This window comes from Mesocricetus auratus, unplaced genomic scaffold (assembly GCF_017639785.1).
Source record: "Mesocricetus auratus isolate SY011 unplaced genomic scaffold, BCM_Maur_2.0 Super-Scaffold_100054, whole genome shotgun sequence".
Lineage (NCBI taxonomy): Eukaryota > Metazoa > Chordata > Mammalia > Rodentia > Cricetidae > Mesocricetus > Mesocricetus auratus.
In genome coordinates this window covers 1,255,435-1,273,011 of record NW_024429231.1, presented here as the reverse complement: position 1 = coordinate 1,273,011, position 17,577 = coordinate 1,255,435, and the positions used below count along the sequence as shown (strand labels likewise).

Below are 17,577 nucleotides of genomic sequence, written 5' to 3'. Positions count from 1 at the left end.
GACAAGATGATTGCATGAGGGAGGCCCCTGTCTCGGGTGCCTGATTGCATAAGAACAGGACACTAGGTGCTGTGGCAGACAGCCTGTATGCAAGAGAGGAAGGCAAAGCCAGCCTCAGCGCCCAACGTTACCCGGAATGGAAGGTTTGTTAGACGCAACAGGAAATTTCTGTCACTTCATCTCTTACACTTGAAATTCTGTTTTGGATTTCATCTGAGACTATCATTTCGAGGCTCAGGTTCAGAGAAATCACTCAGTGGCCTGGCCACACACACTCCCATGTTCCAACACACCTCCTGGTCCCAGGGATACAGGAGCCCAGCTGGAAGGAGACCCACAGAGTGTGTTTATTTCTGATGATGACAGCAGCAGAGAGGGGTTGGCCAGACGCAGATGGGGGACAGACACTGGAGAGGGCGTCTGTTCAGGGGACATCAACGATTGGTCTGTCGACATCCACGGTAAGGTCACAGGCCAGAACAGCCAGACTTAGACAACAGCAAAGGGACAGACAGATAGACAAACAGAGGGATGGGGCAGGGGTCCCCAGACATGCACAACCCCTTGCCTTTAGGGGGAACCCTGGGGATTGGAGACTGACGGACAATGGAGGCTACGAACCTCCCACCCTGAAACAGGGGGCTGGACCTGCAGCCTCCTGGCCTCACACCTCCAGGATAAGGAGGGGCAGGCCCAGGCCGCCCCGCACCGGCAGCTCGGACATTATGGCTTCGAGGAGATGAGTTCACAGTCCGGGCAGGAAGGGATGGGGTCCTGAGGGCACCTGGTCTGATCCCAGGCCTAGACCTAAGAAACAGGAGTAGAAGGGAGAGGAGACGCCTGAGAAGGTTAGGGAGCAACCATTGAGGCTGTGTCAGCTCCAAGGAGGGAGAGGCCACTGGGGCCCAGCCTCCTCCCTCAGACCCAGGAGCCAGACCCCAGCCTCCTCCCTCAGACCCCAGCCTCCTCCCTCAGACCCAGGGCTCCAGGCCCAGCCTCCTCCCTCAGACCCAGGAGTGCAGACCCCAGCCTCCTCCCTCAGACCCAGGGCTCCAGGCCCAGCCTCCTCCCTCAGACCCAGGGCTCCAGGCCCAGCCTCCTCCCTCAGACCCAGGGCTCCAGGCCCAGCCTCCTCCCTTAGACTCAGGGATCCAAACCCAGGAGCCAGACCCCAGCCTCCGCCTCTTCCCTCAGGCCCAGCCCTCTCCCTCAGCCAGCGCTCAGAGGCACACCTGCCTTCCCTGGGTCTCACCCTCACTCTGAGTTCTCTTTCTCTGAGAGTCCTTTGCCACCTTTCGTGAAGCTGGTCAGCGTCTTCTCCTGGAGTTGGGAATGAGAGAGAACAAGGAACAACCACCTTACCCAGCTTCTACCCCACTCCTTATCTACATGCTGTCTTCACTTAGTTCCCAGGGGATGTGAGAAATGCCATCCCCATCCATTCTGCCAGGGGGGAAACTCAGGCACAAAAGGTAAATCCCTAAAAATGCAAGAAAGACAAGGTTATGGACAGGGACCGCAAGGCAGGTCCAGAGAGCTGAAACTTTGTCCTGGGGTACTGGGGAGCCATAGAGAGCTACCAAGCAGGCTATGGGCAGGGGCTGCCTAGGTAGAGGCCATCAGTCTGTGGCCTCACACAGTGCCATGGGCTGAAATTCAGGGGCTGCGTCTGCCCTCCAGCAAAGAGCACCTGTAGTGCCTTCTAGCACCGGCAGTGTGGTTTACTAGAAGTTTCCAGAGGAGTTGAGTGAGTGAGATCATTGGAAGAGTGAATTCACAGGAGGACCAGCCTCTGTCTTCACAGCAGAGTCCCAGCTCTCAAGATCTCAATCAACCCTGTGCTGTGGGCCTCTGGTTCAAGCTACAGGAAAAGGGGCTTGGTGGGGGGGGGGGTGATTCTCAGCAGAGAGAAGATTTGATTCAGGGTTAGGGTCAGCCTCAGACTCAGAGTTAGGTTTAGCCTCAGATTCAGGGTTAGGGTTAACCTCAGACTCAGGGTTAGGGTTAGCTTAGGGTTAGGGTTATCCTCAGACTTAGGGTTAGGGTTATCCTCAGACTCAGGGTTAGGGTTATCCTCAGATTCAGGGTTAGGGTTAGTTTAGGGTTAGGGTTATCCTCAGATTCAGGGTTAGGGTTAACCTCAGACCCAGGGTTAGGGATAACCTAGACTCAGGGTTAGGGTTATCCTCAGACTCAGGGTTAGGGTTAGCCTCAGACTCAGGGTTAGGGTTAGCCTCAGACTCAGACCAAGGTTTAAGTTTAGCCTCAGAATCAGACTCAGATTCGGACAAAGGATCAGCTCTGACTCAGACTCCATAGCCCAATCAGACCTGGAACTGACTCTGTAGCTCAGGCTGGCTTGAAACTCAAGACAGACTCCTTGTCTCATCCTCCTAAAGTTGCCTTACAGGTTCAGCCATGGCACCCTGTTTACACACTGTTCCAGGGTGACTTTTTCCTTAGAATACCAAAGTAATGGGAACTACCAAGAAATAAAGATTAACGTTACTGAAATCTACATTATTCTAAACAGAATTTACAGTAATTTCACTTTCTTGGCTTCACTGGAAGCAGATTTGTATTTTCAAAGTGGACATCTTTGCATAGCAAATGGTCACATTTGACAGTTTCTGTGAACCCACAGATGTGTGTGTGTGTGTGTGGTATACATGTGTGATGTGTGTGCTGCATGTGTAATGTGTATATGTGCATTCAGGTACCCACACCTATGTGTACACGTTCTGTGCACACACATACAGAGGCCAGAGCTTACGTGGGCTCCCTATAGGTGCTCTCTCCCTGTTGCCTTGAGACAGGGTCTCTCCCTGAGCCATGTCAGCTCAGCTGGCTGGAAGTGAGTCCCAGGGCCTCAGCACTGTGGTGCCACCGTAGCCGTGGGTGCTGGGGACTCAGCCTCAGGTCCTCCTGCTTGCAGAGCAAGGCTCTTACTCACTGCGCCACCTCCCTAGTCCCACTTTGTGATTTGAGACAGGGTCTTTCGCTGGGACCCAAGGCTCATCAATTCGACTATGCTGGCTGGCCAGTGAGCCCCTGGCTGTCTCTGACTGCTCACAGCTGGGGTTCCAGAGCGCGGCTGCAGGCCCATCTTTTACCTGCGTTCTGGAGATTTAAACACAGCCCTCGTGCTTGCACAACAAGTGCTTCACTAACTGAACCACCCCTCCAGCTCAAGCCAGTACTTTAAACAGCTTCTGCAGGGCTGAGAGGTGTTTGCACAGCTTCTAATACAAAAGTGACCACTGGGTGGGGGCTGGAGAGGTGGCTGCTCTTCCAGAGGACCTGGGTTCTGTCCCCGGCAAGCTCAAGGCAGCCCATAGCTGTCTGTAAGTCTGAGTGTAGGGGATCCAATGCCCTCTTCTGACTTCTGCAGGCACTGGGTGCACGCAGTATGTGGATATACAAGCAGACGAAACATCCAGTCATATGAGTAATTTCTAAGAGGTGGCCACTGTTGCCCAGTCTCTTCTACCGTGGCCCCTTCCACCTTGCCCACCTGAGCTCCTCCTAAGCCCCTCCCCAATGCCTTCTCTCCCACAAAGTTCTCCCGTGGTCTATGCAGAAGGCCTTCTACCTCAGAGGACTCAGACCACAGCCCCTAGGCACGAAACAAACACACAGAGGTCTTTGCAATGGACACTGTCCTGGGACATTCTGTTGTGCTGTGTTTTGGATTTATTGTTATTGTTGTGAGTGTTGTTTGTGGTGTTAGAGACCAAAAGGCACATGGTAAGCAAGTGCTCTGTTGCTGAGCTACACCCTCCCGCCTGATATTTTATTCATTAAAAAAAAAAACTGTTCTCACCCGCTACACCACAATCTACTAATATTCACACCTTGCTCTGAGGGAGAGAAAAAAAACCAAGGTTTTATCACCCAGTTCCTTCCTACATTTTGTGTTCAGCATATGTGGGAAGGGACGGCGGCTGGCCACTGCAGAGCACTCCACGAGGGAGCGAGGGAGGGAAGCGAGGGAGGGAAGCCTCACCGCAGCTGCTAGTCACCGGCCGGCCGGTGTCCCGGGAGAGGTTGAGTGGCTTGCCCCAGCCCGCACAGCACTCCCAGTGCCCATGCCTGACAGGGGTGGCCTCCACTCACCTCCACGAGCTGGTGCCAGTGCTCTACAGGCTTGCGTGGATTGGCCAGCATCTCTGCCCAGTGCTCTCTGCCGTGTGGGTCTGCGGCCTCTGGACCCACTCGACACACGCCGATCACCTCGTTGTGGCCGATGCTGGGGATAGGGGAAGTGCTTACTGGGAAGCTGGGGGGGGGGCTGGGGGCGGAGCCACATGGGGAGGGGCGGAGCCACATGGGGAGGGGCGGAGCCACATGGGGAGGGGCGGAGCCACATTGCACCGTGGCGTGCCCCGCCTGGTCGGAGCTGCTCACCAGTCATAGTCTACCACTGCGATGCTGAGTCCCACATTCTCCACACTCTCCGGAGCCACGTCGAACACCAGGGCCTCATTGTATGTGGGGTTCAGCGTATTCTTCTTAATGGAGGTCTTCCGCTTCTTCAGACGCCGCCCCTCACTGATGAGAGAGGCCTTCACATAGGGGTCTGTGCAGAGAAGTCGGGACTGAGCAGAGGCCTCCGCCCTCAGACCGGGGCCTTAGCCCTCCTGTCTCAGACCCCAAGCCTTCCTCCTCAGGCCTGAACCCAGACACACCTGAGAAGCCAGTGAGGTCCATAGCTTTGAGGTTAGAGGCTTTGATGATGGTCACGGTGAGGCGCCCAGCCGTGGGGAGGTAGCAGAGGGAGAAGTTGAGCTCCCCAAGATCTGCCTTTTCCTGCAGTGGGGACAGAGGGCAGCGTGTGACCCTTTCTCCGTCCTGCCCCCTCTTTCATCCCTGCTAGGTTCCCGTGCACTGAACGTGACTTTCCATGCCCCACAGCTGTCCAGGGTCATCAAAGCCTGCTGGGTTGTGTACACATGAGGGTGTGGCTCAGAGACCACGGAAAGGGAAAGACAGAAACAGAGGAGGTAGACCGAGGCAGAGAGACAGAAACCCAGAGAAATGGGCAGCGGGAGAGAGAGCGACAGACGGACCCTCAGACAGACAGATCTGGAGAGACAAAGACCAAATCAGAGAAGCAGGGATAGAGCCCTGGGGGGCGGGCAATCAGAGGTGAAGGTCATCAGAGGGCCGGGGCCCAGTGTTAGGGGACCCCGGAGCTGGTGAGGCAGGATGACTAAGGCTTTGAAGGGTCGGGGTGACACCAGCGGGAGGGGAGGGTTTCGTGAGCACAGCCCGGACAAAGGCCTTGACAGCAGTGAGCAGTGTGAGCAGGGCCTGGCTCAGTGTGGATCAGAGGCCGGGGCATGGGTGCCCTGGGGCTCTGGGACTCTTCATGGTGAAGTGCCCGGAAAGGAGCAACCGGCCTCCCTGGAAGCATCCCGCTGCTCTCGGAGTGTCTCCTAAGCTCCGCAGGAATCTTCCCATCCTCGAGGGGCTCTGTGTGGGGCTCTGTCTGTCTCTTCTCTCTCTGACCTCCGGCTACCACCCCCGCCCCTCTGACCGACTGACTGCCCATCCTTGGCACGTGCTTCTCTAGGTCTCTCTGTCTCTCTCAGACTCTCTGCTTCTCCCTCTGGAGGGGGAATGGATGAATGAGGAATGAAGGCCTCAGGTGCTGACACGGAAGAAAATGGAGGGTTGGGCAGGAGATGGGTGGAGCTAGAGTGAGGCCCTTACACGGGTGACAGCAGGGTGGCTGTGGGTCCCTAAGTCCTGCAGACTGGGCTTGAAGGGCAAGCTGACCCTGGAGAGCTCCATGCGGCAGTGCTGCGGGCCACCTGCTTCAACCATGGCTCAGAACTTCCCTCTCCCGATCTGAGGACATTCTTGTCTCACCCCTCAACCCCTGGTTTCCCCAAACTGGTAGGAGCTGTGGCTAGGGATTGGGGCTGTGTGTGAGGCCTGAAGACCAAAGGCTTGGAACACTCTGCCAGGCCTGGGCATGGCCCTGGGGCTGCAGAAGAATGAGCGGCCTCCCCATGGCAGAGGTCATAAAATCAAGGGTCAGGATTGTGGGCTCTTTGGTCTGATGCTGGAGAAAGTGCGGGGAATCCAGGGCATCAGATGTCTACCGCCCTAGCTTCTGTGTCTGTAAAATAACACTTTTAACACTCAGGGTTAGAGTGTAAGTACCGGGGTGAGGTGAATGACAAATGGGGACCTGAGGAGGGAGGGGCAAGAGTTGGTGCAGGGGCCACTGACCGAGCCACCCTCCAGGATGTCCCTCCACAGCGGGCGGTCAGGGGGCTGCTCAGCCAGCTCCAGCAGGTTGTCCAAAACCACCTGGCCAATGAGATCATGCCTCGAGAAGCGGTCAAAGTCATAGACACTGAAATGAAGCTTGCGCTGTGCCAGCTCGGCCAGGGGCACCGAGAACTGAAAAGTCTCGTTGAAGACAGGGTTCAGCGTCTTCCTGTGCACCTGGGGGACACAGACAGGATGCTCACTGGCCTTGATCCTAGAGTCAGTAGGCCATGTGCTCCATGTCTACCCCAACTGTCCTGTCCCTGCCCCCTCAGGCCCAGGGGACCTCCCAAGTCTCCTCTTTCAGACTCAGGATACAGACTTCAGCCCTCTTTCCTAGGATCCAGACCCACCCTTCCTCCTGCAGACATGGGAGTCCTCCCAGTTCTCCTCCTGCAGACATGGGAATCCTCCCAGTTCTCCTCCTGCAGACATGGAGTCCTCCCCAGCCCTCCTCCTGCAGACATGGAGTCCTCCCCAGCCCTCCTCCTGCAGACATGGAGTCCTCCCCAGCCCTCCTCCTGCAGACATGGAGTCCTCCCGAGCCCTCCTCCTGCAGACATGGAGTCCTCCCCAGCCCTCCTCCTGTAGACATGGGAGTCCTCCCCAGCCATCCTCCCACAGACATGGGAGTCCTCCCCAGCCATCCTCCCGCAGACATGGGAGTCCTCCCCAGCCATCCTCCCACAGACATGGAGGTCCTCCCCAGCCCTCCTCCTGCAGACATGGAGGTCCTCCCCAGCCCTCCTCCTGCAGACATGGGAGTCCTCCCCAGCCCTCCTCCTGTAGACATGGGAGTCCTCCTCAGCCCTCCTCCTGCAGACATGGGAGTCCTCCCCAGCCCTCCTCCTGTAGACATGGGAGTCCTCCCCAGCCATCCTCCCACAGACATGGAGGTCCTCCCAGTTCTCCTCCTGCAGACATGGGAGTCCTCCCCAGCCCTCCTCTTTCAGGCTCAGAGATCCATATCCCAGGCCTCTTCCCTAAGACCCAACCCTCCTCCTATGTCTTCTTTATCAGATCAAGATCCAGACCCCTGCCTTCTCCCCTCAGACCTAGGGATGCAGACCCAGAACTACTGCCCCCACCCCACGAGTTAGGCCCCTAGCCACCTTCTTCCGACCCAGGAGTCTTCCCCAGACTCCTTTCTCAGACTCAGGATACACACCTCAGTCCTCTTCCAGGGGTCCTCAGCCCTCTCCCTCAGACCCAAGAGCCCTCCCTGGTCCCTCCCACAAGCCTGGTGGATCACACACACACACACACACACACATGCACACACACACAGGAGCACACACACACACACACATGCACACACACACAGGAGCACACACACACACACACACACATGCACACACATGCACACACACACAGGAGCACACACACACACACACATGCACACACACACAGGAGCACACACACACACACACACATGCACACACACACAGGAGCACACACACACACACACACACTGTGAACCCTCTCTCCTTGCCCTGACCTTGGTCTGGAATTTCTTTTTGCGATCGGGGAGCAGGTAGATCTTGACATAGGGGTCTGAGAACCCATTGGAGTCCTTTGCTGGGAGGTCCAGGGCCTGCAGGATCCGCACCACAAGCTGGTCAGAACCATAGAGATACCGCAGGGCAAAACTGATGCGGCCACAGGGAGCCCCCGCCTCCCCAGAGCCCCCGCCGCCTCGCCGGCCACCGGGTCCAGTGCCCTGGTACAGCTCCGGCTTGATCTGACCGATGAGCTTGGCTTTTTCTTCGCCACCCGGAAGGGGTAAAGGCAGGGCAGGCGGCCGTTCCTCGCTGCTTGGGTCCGCTTGGGTGGTTAGGGTCTGCTGGGTGAGGGGCCGGGGCAGGGCTGGGTACCTGTGTGTCAGGGGGAGACCAAGGTGAGGTTCAGACCCGATTCCCAGCCAAGTGCAGTCCCATCCTCGACCGGGTAAGACGCCTGTGCCTCCTGTTTTCCCATCTACAGCCCGGCTGTCATCAGACCCAAGACGGTGGCCGGAATGACTTCTTCATTCCCATACCCCACTCAGATCCTCAAAGTCACTACAGCCTGACCCTCTGCCTCCCTAGCCTGCCATTGCTCTCGGTAGCTATGGCTTGTTCCTGGCCGAGCCTGTCCTCTGCCTGCCTGGGCTGCTGGTCTTCATTTCTCCCACCCTAGATGGCTCAAGAGTTGGCACTGCTCCTCCTGGGCCCACACCCCTACTGTGGCTCCCTAGTGCCCTCAGGACGCAGCCTTTATACCTGCCACTTCTAGTCTTGGATGCCCTGGTGCCCGCAGCTTCAGGTCCCAGGCTTTGCCCAGACCTTATCTCCTGCTTGCCCGCCTCATGGCTTTTCCCACGGAGAACTTGGTCTCCTCTGTTCTCGATTTCTCCTGCCTGAAATGACCATGCACACACCCTTCCCTGCACATCTGCCTTAGCTTGCCCTCCATGTGAACATCTACCAAGGTACCCTCCACCTCCAGGGAACTCCCAGCCTCCTCCAAGCCTGGGCAGGAATCTCCTTGGGGCCTTTAGCAATGCCCAGAGTTGCTTTCCTGTATTCCTAGCCTTGGACGGCCCGAGCCCTGAGGGTGGAGGCCTGGGGCACAGCTCCTACCAGCCCCCAAGCATGTCACAGATGAGGAAGATTGAGAATGGTCAGGTGAACATGGGGTCCAGGTTACTAATCATAGCTTACACTGAATGGGATCAATAACTGCCTACACCTCAGACACCCCCCCAGTACTGAGATTGAATCTAGGGCTTTCTGTAAGCTAGGACAGAGCTCTTCTGCAGGACCAAACCCTGGCACCTCCCTGAGGGACCCTTCAGTCGCACCCCACTCCTCTCTGGAGAATTCTAGGCAGGTGCTCTCCCACTGAGATATATCCAAGCCTTGCTTTTATTTACTTATTTCTTAAGAATGGGTTTCACTAAGTCCCTAGGCCAGCCTCAAACCTTAGACCCTCCTGTGTCAGCCTGTGAAGTAGCTGGGATAACATGGAGACTACTATGCTGATTTCTAACCCTGGATTCTTGTCCAGGCTGCCTCTGTATCTGGACCCAGAAATCCAAGGTCCTGCTTCCTTCCTCTTAAGTCTGAGAATCTAGGCCTCAGTCTCATCCTCCCTAGGATCCAGGAGTCAGTACTCCACTCCCTGTTCTGCCCTGATATCAGAAGAGCCAAGGATAAGAACAAGACAGAGAAGAGAGGCCGAGCCTCACAAGTGAAGCCCAGCCCAATACGGTCTCTCACCTGGTGGTGGGTGCCAGACTCGTGACCTGCTGGTGGGACTGGGCACTGGGCAAGCCCCCACCACCGGGAGGGAGCAGGAGCAGCCCAGAGCCTGTCCCACCCTCAGAAGGCAGCTCCGGGGATGTCTGGCTTGGTTTGACCCCAGCGGCTACCACAGAGGCCACAGCTGCCTCTGGATATGAGTCCATGTCTAGGTAAGAAGGTTCTGGGGGCTCCGCACCCCCAAGGCCACCAGGCTCCAGCAGCTCGGCAAAGGGCGGATGGTGGGCTGTGTGCGCATGATGGTGTGGGCCACCCAACAGGGGATGGCCACCTAGGCTGGCCCCCAGGTGGTGCCCACCGCCTCCTACCAGGCCTGCCAGCCCAACCCCAGGGGCTAGGTCTTTTCGCAGGGGGCCACCGCCCACTGCCGAGCCTCCTTTGTCCCTCCAGGGCACCCAGCACAACTTCCAGGACACGAAGAGAGAGACACCCAAGAGGACGATGCCACAGAACGTCACGATGACTGACAGCAGGCTCACGGAAATGTCTGGAAAGAGTGAAGAGAGAGGCCAGGATCACAATGGGTCAGTGCTGTCCCAAGAATATCTGGCATGTACCGTCCTGAGTATTTTCCCAGTATGTCTGCTTCATCTGGGGTCACTTCCCTGTGGCTGTGGGATTCACATCACAGTCTGCAGGTAGCTGGTGACAGATTGGAGAGGAAAGTCCTGAAGACTGTCCCCAAGTTTTGTTCTCACCACCAATAACTCATCTTGCTTCTCTGTCGTGGGCATTTTTGAAGGGCAAGACCCCCAGAAAGCTTGGAGACCACCCAGAAAACCTTTGCTATCTGTCCTTGGGAATCGACCTCTGAGGGGCTTACAGTCTGCATTAGGCAAGCAGGAGGAATCAACTCTGCTCTTTGTTGCAGGTGACAATAATGAAGCCAGATGACAGGGAGAATACAACAGCAAATACGTGCCAAGATGCGACCATGTAACTGAAACCTCAGGCACCCTGCGCCACTGACAACATAAGCATTCCAGTTTTGACAACAGGAAGTGAGGTCCGGGGACATGATATGATCCGTGGACTGGGGAGATACCTCAGTCAGTAAAGTGCTTGCTGCACAAGTAACGACACTTGAGTTTGGATTTCCAGTGCCTACATAGAAAGGCTAGGCAGGTTAGCATGTGCCTGTAATCCCAGCACTGGGGAGGCAGAGTGAGGTAGATCTCTAGGAGCTGGCTGACCAGTCAGCCAGCCTACTTGGTGAATGAGTGAGTCTAGTTTCAAAAAACAAGGTGGACAGTGCCTAAGAAATAATATCTGTGGTTGGGAGGCCAGAGGTGCCACACTTCAAAACCTATGTCCTTACTATCACAACTCAGTATTGCTTGATGAACAGTGGCCCCAGAGAGACTTCCTTATTCACAAAATCAGTCTCATGACTGCAGTCCCATGATACAACACACTAACTGGTGCCTTCTGAATGCCGGTAGCATGCTGCCATGTTCTTCTGAGAAAGCCCAGCATGGCCAGTGTCTTAAAACCAGTGTTCTGTGGTACTCTTGGTAATTAGTACTAGGAGTGGGGTTTTGTGGCTCCTTTGGAAATTGATACCAGGAGTGGGGGTTCATGGATGCAATTCTCCAGACCATGAGAATTTATTTTGGAGATGACTCCTAGGATTGGAGGTAGAATAAGGATGAGACCCTCCTACTTTATCTATATGGAGAACCATAGTGGGTGGGGGCAGGTAACTCAGCCATTGCCACCTGGGACATCCAACTATAATTGCTGTGTTCCAGAAACCCTCAGGAAAAAGGAAACACCTTCTCAATCTAGATCACCCGAGGAAGCAAAAGCATTAATTCTTATGCTATATGAAACCTATATGTGATATAGCCCATCTCCCAGCTGAGAAGACTGAGGCTGTGGGAAAGGGGAGTCTCAGGAACATGTACCACTCATCGGTGCAAGAACTCCAAGCTTTGTTCTGCCACCTCCCTTAGGGTGCTCCTGTCTAAATGGCCATTCCACCCCACTGAGAGTCCAGAATTTTAGCAGCCTTTTGGACATGAGAGGTGCCGGGGCATGGGGTCATAGAGGAAACTGTCCAGATGCTTCTAACATTGCCAGTACAGGATCCCCATCCTAGAGAGCTCCAGATCCTCCAAGCCTCTCCAGCCCACGCCGGTCTGCACAGCCCAGGGAATGCAAGGCCAGGGCAGCTGTGTGCCCAATCCTGACCAGCCCCTGGCTGGAGGCTCTTGAGATGCCCTCCCTGCTGTCTCGGGCCATGCTGGGCAGGGCAGTTGACGGCAGTGCTAAAGTACATTGGGGCTATGGGGTATCAGCTCACACTCTGGAAGAGCTAAGATTAAATTAAGGGCTGCCATGCAGAGAGCCCACCACATCTACCTGTGAGGGCTGCTCTTCATCGCTCAGCTGGCTAGATCTAGGATCACCTAGGAGCTAGGAGCGGGTGGCTTGTGTCTGTCATTTCAATACCTCGGGGTTGAGGTAGGAGGATTGTTGTGAGTTTAAGGCCAGCCTGGGCTACATAGCAAGTAGGGTTAGAAGCCAGTGTGGGACTGATCCAGACCCTCAGCATGTGGGTGTCAGTGAGGAGGCCTCAGCAATTTATAAGGCCTCTGGTAGTGAATCAGTAATTATCCCTGGCATACGAATGGACTTTGGGAGCCCATTCCAAGTGGAGGGATGTGCTCTCTGCCTGGACACATGGAGGAGGGCCTGGGCCCTGCCCTAGATGATATGACAGACTTTGGGGATCCCCCATGGAGTGCCTCGCCCTCTCTGGGGAGCAGAGGGAAGATGGGATGGGGGCTGGTAGAGGGTGGGAGAGGAGGGGAGGGAGAGGGAGCTGGGATTGACATATGAAGCAGGCTTTTTTCTAATTTGAATTTAAAAAAGATAGGAAAAAAAAGAACACTTGCTGATCTTGTAGAAGACCTGGGTTTAATTCCCAGCACCCACATGGTGGCTCACAGCCATCTGTCATTCCAGTTCAGGGGATCTGACAGCCTCTTTTGGTCTCTGTGGGCACAGACATACATGCAAGTAAACACATAAAATAAAAATAAATTAAATAAATTAAAAGGTGGATGGCTCCTAAAGAGTTTCTGACTTTCAAATGCACGCACGCACGCGCACACACACCACATATACAGAGTCAAACAAACAGCAAAATCCAAAGAGCCTGAGGCACACTCTGTGTGTGTGAGGGCATTTCCAGAGAGGATTCACGGAGGAAGAACCCTGGGTACAGCCAGACCTGGCCTGTGGGCTGGAGGCCCAAACACAGCAAAGGAGAAATGCCAGCTAGCACCAGCATCCCCTGCTTCCTGGTCAGCCACGCGTCTGTGCTGCTATTTCCCCACTGCCTTCTCCTGTGAGGGAGCTACACCTCCAAACCCATGGGCTAAGTAAACCTTTCCTTTGTTTCCATTGGGGAGTGGCCACAGTGATGCAAAAGTTAATGCACACATCACATGACCAGACTCAAACAAAACCTCTAAGCACTAAGATTTCGGGGAGCTTCTCTAGTGGGTAATGCGTCACATACCAATGATGGGAAAATTAAAGGTGACCTGTGACCTCACTGAGAGGAAACACTGGACAGTCATTCCTGGTGTCTCCTGGACTCTGCACCCCCAACTCCCCATCCCCCCCACCATCACCCCTGCTTTTAGCTGGTTCAATCGGTAGTTCTTTGGTGTAATTAATTCTCCCAGAGCTAGGTACAGTGGTTCACATCTGTAAACCCAGCATCTGGAAGACTGAGGTAGAAGGGTCGTTCCAAGTTTAAGACCAATCTGGCTCCATAAGACCCTATCCAATCCCCAACTCTCTTCTCACCTAAAAAGAAGAAGGAGGAGGAGGAGAAGGAGGAGGAGGAGGAGGAGGAGGAGGAGGAGGAGGAGGAGGAGGAGAAGAAGAACAAGGAGAAGAAGGAGAAGAAGAAGATTAATGACCTCTGAAGGGACTATTTGGGGGCCATAGTTAAGGAAGAGGAGACCTAGAACTCCAAGGTCAGGGGTTAGACAGGCCAAACACACAGCTATTTCTCCCTGTTCAGTGGTTTGAGGACAGAGCAGCAGAAGGCCAGACAGAGGCAAGACTTTGAAGCAGGCTACCCATGGAAGGGGTGGAAGACTGAGCAGCCTGCCTGACCTTCCCCAAGTCTTTGCTGCTGAGGAGTTGGGTAGAAGGCAGAGGCTGCTTGGGACGGCTGGGGATCTGACCTGCGTCCGGACCACGGGGATAGCCTCTGATTCGCAGTTCGTTGAACTCTTGGCACCTGTCACTGGTGTCAGCATCTCGGACCCGCGCACAGAGGTCTGAGACCAGGATGAGGGCCCGCCGACAGAGGTCATCTTCGTAATCCCCAGACATAGTGGCCACGTGGTCCTGCACACAAGAGTGGGTGGGGGAGACGCAGATGGAGACCGGGACAGTCGCAGGGATAGGGAAAGAAAACTAGGGGGGAGAACTGGTAAGGCGGAAGAGGTCAGAGGTGGTGGCCCAGGACCCGGGGATAGAGGATGTAAGCAACAGACAGGTAGGTATAAGGGACAGAGTCCAGCACGCTCCCTCAGACCTAAAGAACATGCCCCAGGGAGGAAGTCAGCGCAGGCACCCTGACCCAAAGTGGGAGGTGGAGGCCGCGTCAGTAGTGGGCAGCCTGGCTGCGGCAGGTAAGGCATCTCGGGCAGGTGGAGCAGCTTTGGTGGGGACTCAGAGTGGAAAGCTGCCGGGGTGTCGGAGGAAGGAAAAGGAGTCACACGGCGGCAAAGAGAAAGCTAAGAGGAGAGACAGAGATAAGAGAGAGGACTAAATGAAGTCCAGTAGCCAGGGAATGATGATGTACACAGAATGCCGAGGCTGGGGAACAGTTCATTATATCCAAGACATGGTGCAGAGAGACAGAGAGACAGAGAGAGGGAGAGACAGAGAGAGGGAGAGACAGAGAGAGGGAGAGATAGAGAGAGACAGAGAGAGAGAGAGAGACAGACAGAGAGACAGACAGAGAGAGAAAGAAAGAGAGAGAGACAGAGAGAGAAAGAGAGAGAGATGGAGAGACACAGAGAGAGAGAGAGACAGAGAGAGGGAGAGACAGAGAGAGAGAGAGACAGAGAGAGACAGACAGACAGAGAGAGACAGACAGAGACAGAGAGAGAGCCAGACACAGACAGAGAGACAGACACACAGAGACACACACAGAGAAGCAGGGAAGGGTGGAGTGTGGGCAGAAATACCTTCCAAATCGAGACAGGTAGAACAGAAAGAGAAGAAGCTGAATTCCTGGTCCGATAGCCAGACAATAGCTGGAGACCTCAGACACAAGGCAAGAGAAGAGAGTTGGACACAGAGACAGACACATGGTCAGAAATAAGAGAACAGGAGCGAACGGTGGAGGTGGGAGAGGAGACATGACACGGGTTTGGGGCTGGACAGCAGACATAGGTAGCAAGGGGGCCTGCAAGGAAAGGGCCAGAGTCAGGTGAAGGGTGGCTGCTGAGGGACATTCCCATTCGGCCAGGGGCAGACTCACCTGTGCTTACCCCTGCCTTGTCCTGGGTGGCAGCCGAGGTGGCGGAGAGCGGTAGCCCATGGGGGTTGCAGGGTGGACGAGCCTAAGCCGCTGCGGACCAGTCCCCACGCTTGCCAGGTGGAAAGAAGGGGGGCTGGTGTCTGATCTGGGGACCCAAGCCGGGAGGGGAAAACAATCAGCCCAAGCTTTGCATCTTGCCCTACTCAAAGTAGCTGCGCGACCCCAGGTGACCTCAGAGAGGTCCAGCCGCTCCCTCCCACCTCCTGCCCCCCAGCAGCCAGTTAAACGCTTAGGGACTACAACTCCCAGCAGGTCTTGCTGCTAGTACTACTGCGGTTACATCGCTCCTGAGCTGCAAGGGCTGCCGGGAGTTGAAGTTCTTAATGCATCTCTGGGCTGCAGAAGATGAGGTTTTTTTTTTTCTTTTCTTTTCTTTCTTTTTTTTTTTCCTTTTTTGGAGAGGTGGGTGTTGGAAGGGTTAAAATGTCAGGGTCCCAAGACGCTGCAGGAGAGGTGAACTGTGTCCAGGACCTCGAGAGGTCATGTGGCTCTCATCACTTAAGGGCTATGGGATGGGTCACTGATCCCCATGCCCTGGGAATGGATGGGCGGAGGGGTGGAGTGCGCCCAGGTGTTTGGAATCAGAATCCCCCTATTTCCAGGGCCACATGCCCCTCCCCCCGAGGCGTCCAGCTGGCACTGCAGACTCCAGCTCCGCAGCTCCAGATGCGCCCCTCGCACGGACCTCTTCGGGGCCGCCCCCTTGGGATGAGGCTAGGGCGGGGGCGGGGGAGGGGGAGGGGCGGACTCACCGGAGCCGCGGTTGCTGCAGCCCAGCGCGCGCGCGCTCGCCCGCCCGCCGCGGAACCCGCCTAGCTCCTCCCCGCCCCTGTCGCAGCTCCTCGGCTCCTCCCTCTGCCCCCCCATTCCACCTCCCCCACACCCTCCCCTCGCCAACCCTAGCAACCTAAAAGCCAAAATCGCTGTGCCTGTGGTGTCTACCTCCCTGGCCTCTGGCTGCACAGTTCCACCTAGTGCGAGACCACCTGAGGGACCCAGAAGGCTAAGACTCCGAAGTCCCAGGCCACAAGTACCCCCTCCTCCAGAGAGCAGGACCTCAGGGTTTGCAACTGATCAGGCAGGAATGAAAAGCTGGCCACCGGAGATCTCAGGTCTGATGTGAATTCTGCCCCAGTCCCCTTGAGATGTCCCGAAACCCGATGTCCAGCAAAATACAATGAAATTATACCCGAAGGGATGTAGTTTGAGAAAACAGTCAATGTGCATCAAGCACCAGCACCAAGTAGGTGCTTAACAACTATTTATGCGCAGAAAGCTTGTGGGGGGGGTTGCCATATTAACAGCAGCTAATAATTGCCACTCACCGTTACCAATGTAATGAGTTAAGAACTTTGAAGATGTCTTCTCTTGGAATCTATACTTTGGCAATCATGTAATTCTCATTTCACAGAACAACGGAGGCCCATGGCCATCCAATCTCTCGGGTGAGGTCCTGATCTACACAAGACCAGCCCAGAGGGCTGAGGTCCCTGTCTCAGGCATTACTATTGTCCTCCCTTCTCCTCCAACCATTTACACAAAATAAACACAACTCCGGGGGAAAGACCAATTGCTGCCAGGCTTCATTGCAGAGGTGTCTCGTCCTAGTCACTCTGGATAGTGAGGAAGGATAGCAAGTTTCGGGCCAGCCTGGCCTACAAATGAGTTTCAGGCCAGTCTCTCTCCAGAGAGACCCTGCCTCAAAATAAAAAGAGGGCCTGATGTAGCTCAGCAGTAGAGTACCTACCTAGAACTCCCCAGTGAGGAGCTCAAGAGAAGAGTATTTGGTTAGCTTGTCTGAGCCTTGGGTTCAATATAATCCTTTTAACTAGGTTGTCCTACCCCATCATAACCTATGCATGCATTTTGCAGTTATCAGAAGCCTCCAAAAAGATTCCCACTCTACCCAGGCTCCTTTGCTTGTTTTTATCATCCTCTCCAGTCTGAGGAGCCATGCATGGGTGTCTGCCACCAAAGGGGTGACTGGCCTTCGTGGCTGGCTTCACAGCCAGCCCATCCCAGCCATGCAGCTCAGGAGAAATCCATCCTGTGGGGAGACACAGGCAGTGACATACACATTCAGAAATGTACGCGCAGATGGACTCGCCAGCTTTGCATGACACATTTCCGAAGAAACACTGTGGGTCCAAGGCAGCTGCAGTAAGGACGAGCGTCTGTGCAACTCAGGAAAATGCTCTTGTGTTCAAACGCCAGCTCAGCACAGGACACAACCCTGAGTGGGTTTATTTCTAACTGCTGTAGTTTCCCTCTTTACAAATGAGGAAGAGTTTTAAATTAGAAATATTTTGGACACTAGATTTTTCTGTGAAGTCTAGGTCAGATGAGAATTAGCAATCCTCTCGTCTCAGCTTCTGAGTGCTGGCCTGGGCCACTACAACCCCAAAGATGATGCTA

At 55.1% G+C, this 17,577-nt stretch overlaps 1 protein-coding gene across 3 annotated transcripts; it reads right to left on the bottom strand.

The window, feature by feature from the left end:
• Positions 1–323: 323 nt before the first annotated feature.
• Positions 324–15,988, bottom strand: Syt3 (synaptotagmin 3). 3 transcript variants are annotated; one of them, XM_040736102.1, is made up of 11 exons: positions 15,915–15,988; positions 15,103–15,247; positions 13,793–13,958; positions 9,543–10,071; positions 7,781–8,156; positions 6,241–6,459; positions 4,689–4,809; positions 4,408–4,579; positions 4,117–4,249; positions 1,233–1,320; positions 324–807 (listed from the first exon to the last, which is right to left on the bottom strand). In XM_040736102.1, exons 3-10 carry the CDS (start codon positions 13,941–13,943, stop codon positions 1,255–1,257), a joined length of 1,767 nt encoding a protein of 588 aa, XP_040592036.1. In that variant the 5' UTR covers positions 13,944–13,958; positions 15,103–15,247; positions 15,915–15,988; the 3' UTR covers positions 324–807; positions 1,233–1,254. The 3 variants fall into 3 exon arrangements, with proteins under 3 accessions (XP_040592036.1, XP_012979721.1, XP_005084841.1); XM_013124267.3 differs by lacking the exon at positions 15,915–15,988 and having other exon boundaries at positions 15,103–15,414; XM_005084784.4 differs by lacking the exon at positions 15,915–15,988 and having other exon boundaries at positions 1,253–1,320; positions 15,103–15,414.
• Between the last annotated feature and the right edge of the window lie 1,589 nt (positions 15,989–17,577).

What these genes read in the sequence shown, in the direction of transcription:
- Syt3 (XM_040736102.1), bottom strand. Translation starts at nt 13,943, where the DNA reads ATGTCTGGGGATTACGAAGATGACCTCTGTCGGCGGGCCCTCATCCTG. An exon ending in GGACCTCACTGGCTTCTCAG is followed by an intron (nt 4,580 to 4,688) that starts GTGTGTCTGGGT and finishes TTCTCTGCACAG; the next exon opens with ACCCCTATGTGAAGGCCTCT. An exon ending in ACTGGCACCAGCTCGTGGAG is followed by an intron (nt 1,321 to 4,116) that starts GTGAGTGGAGGC and finishes TCCCAACTCCAG; the next exon opens with GAGAAGACGCTGACCAGCTT.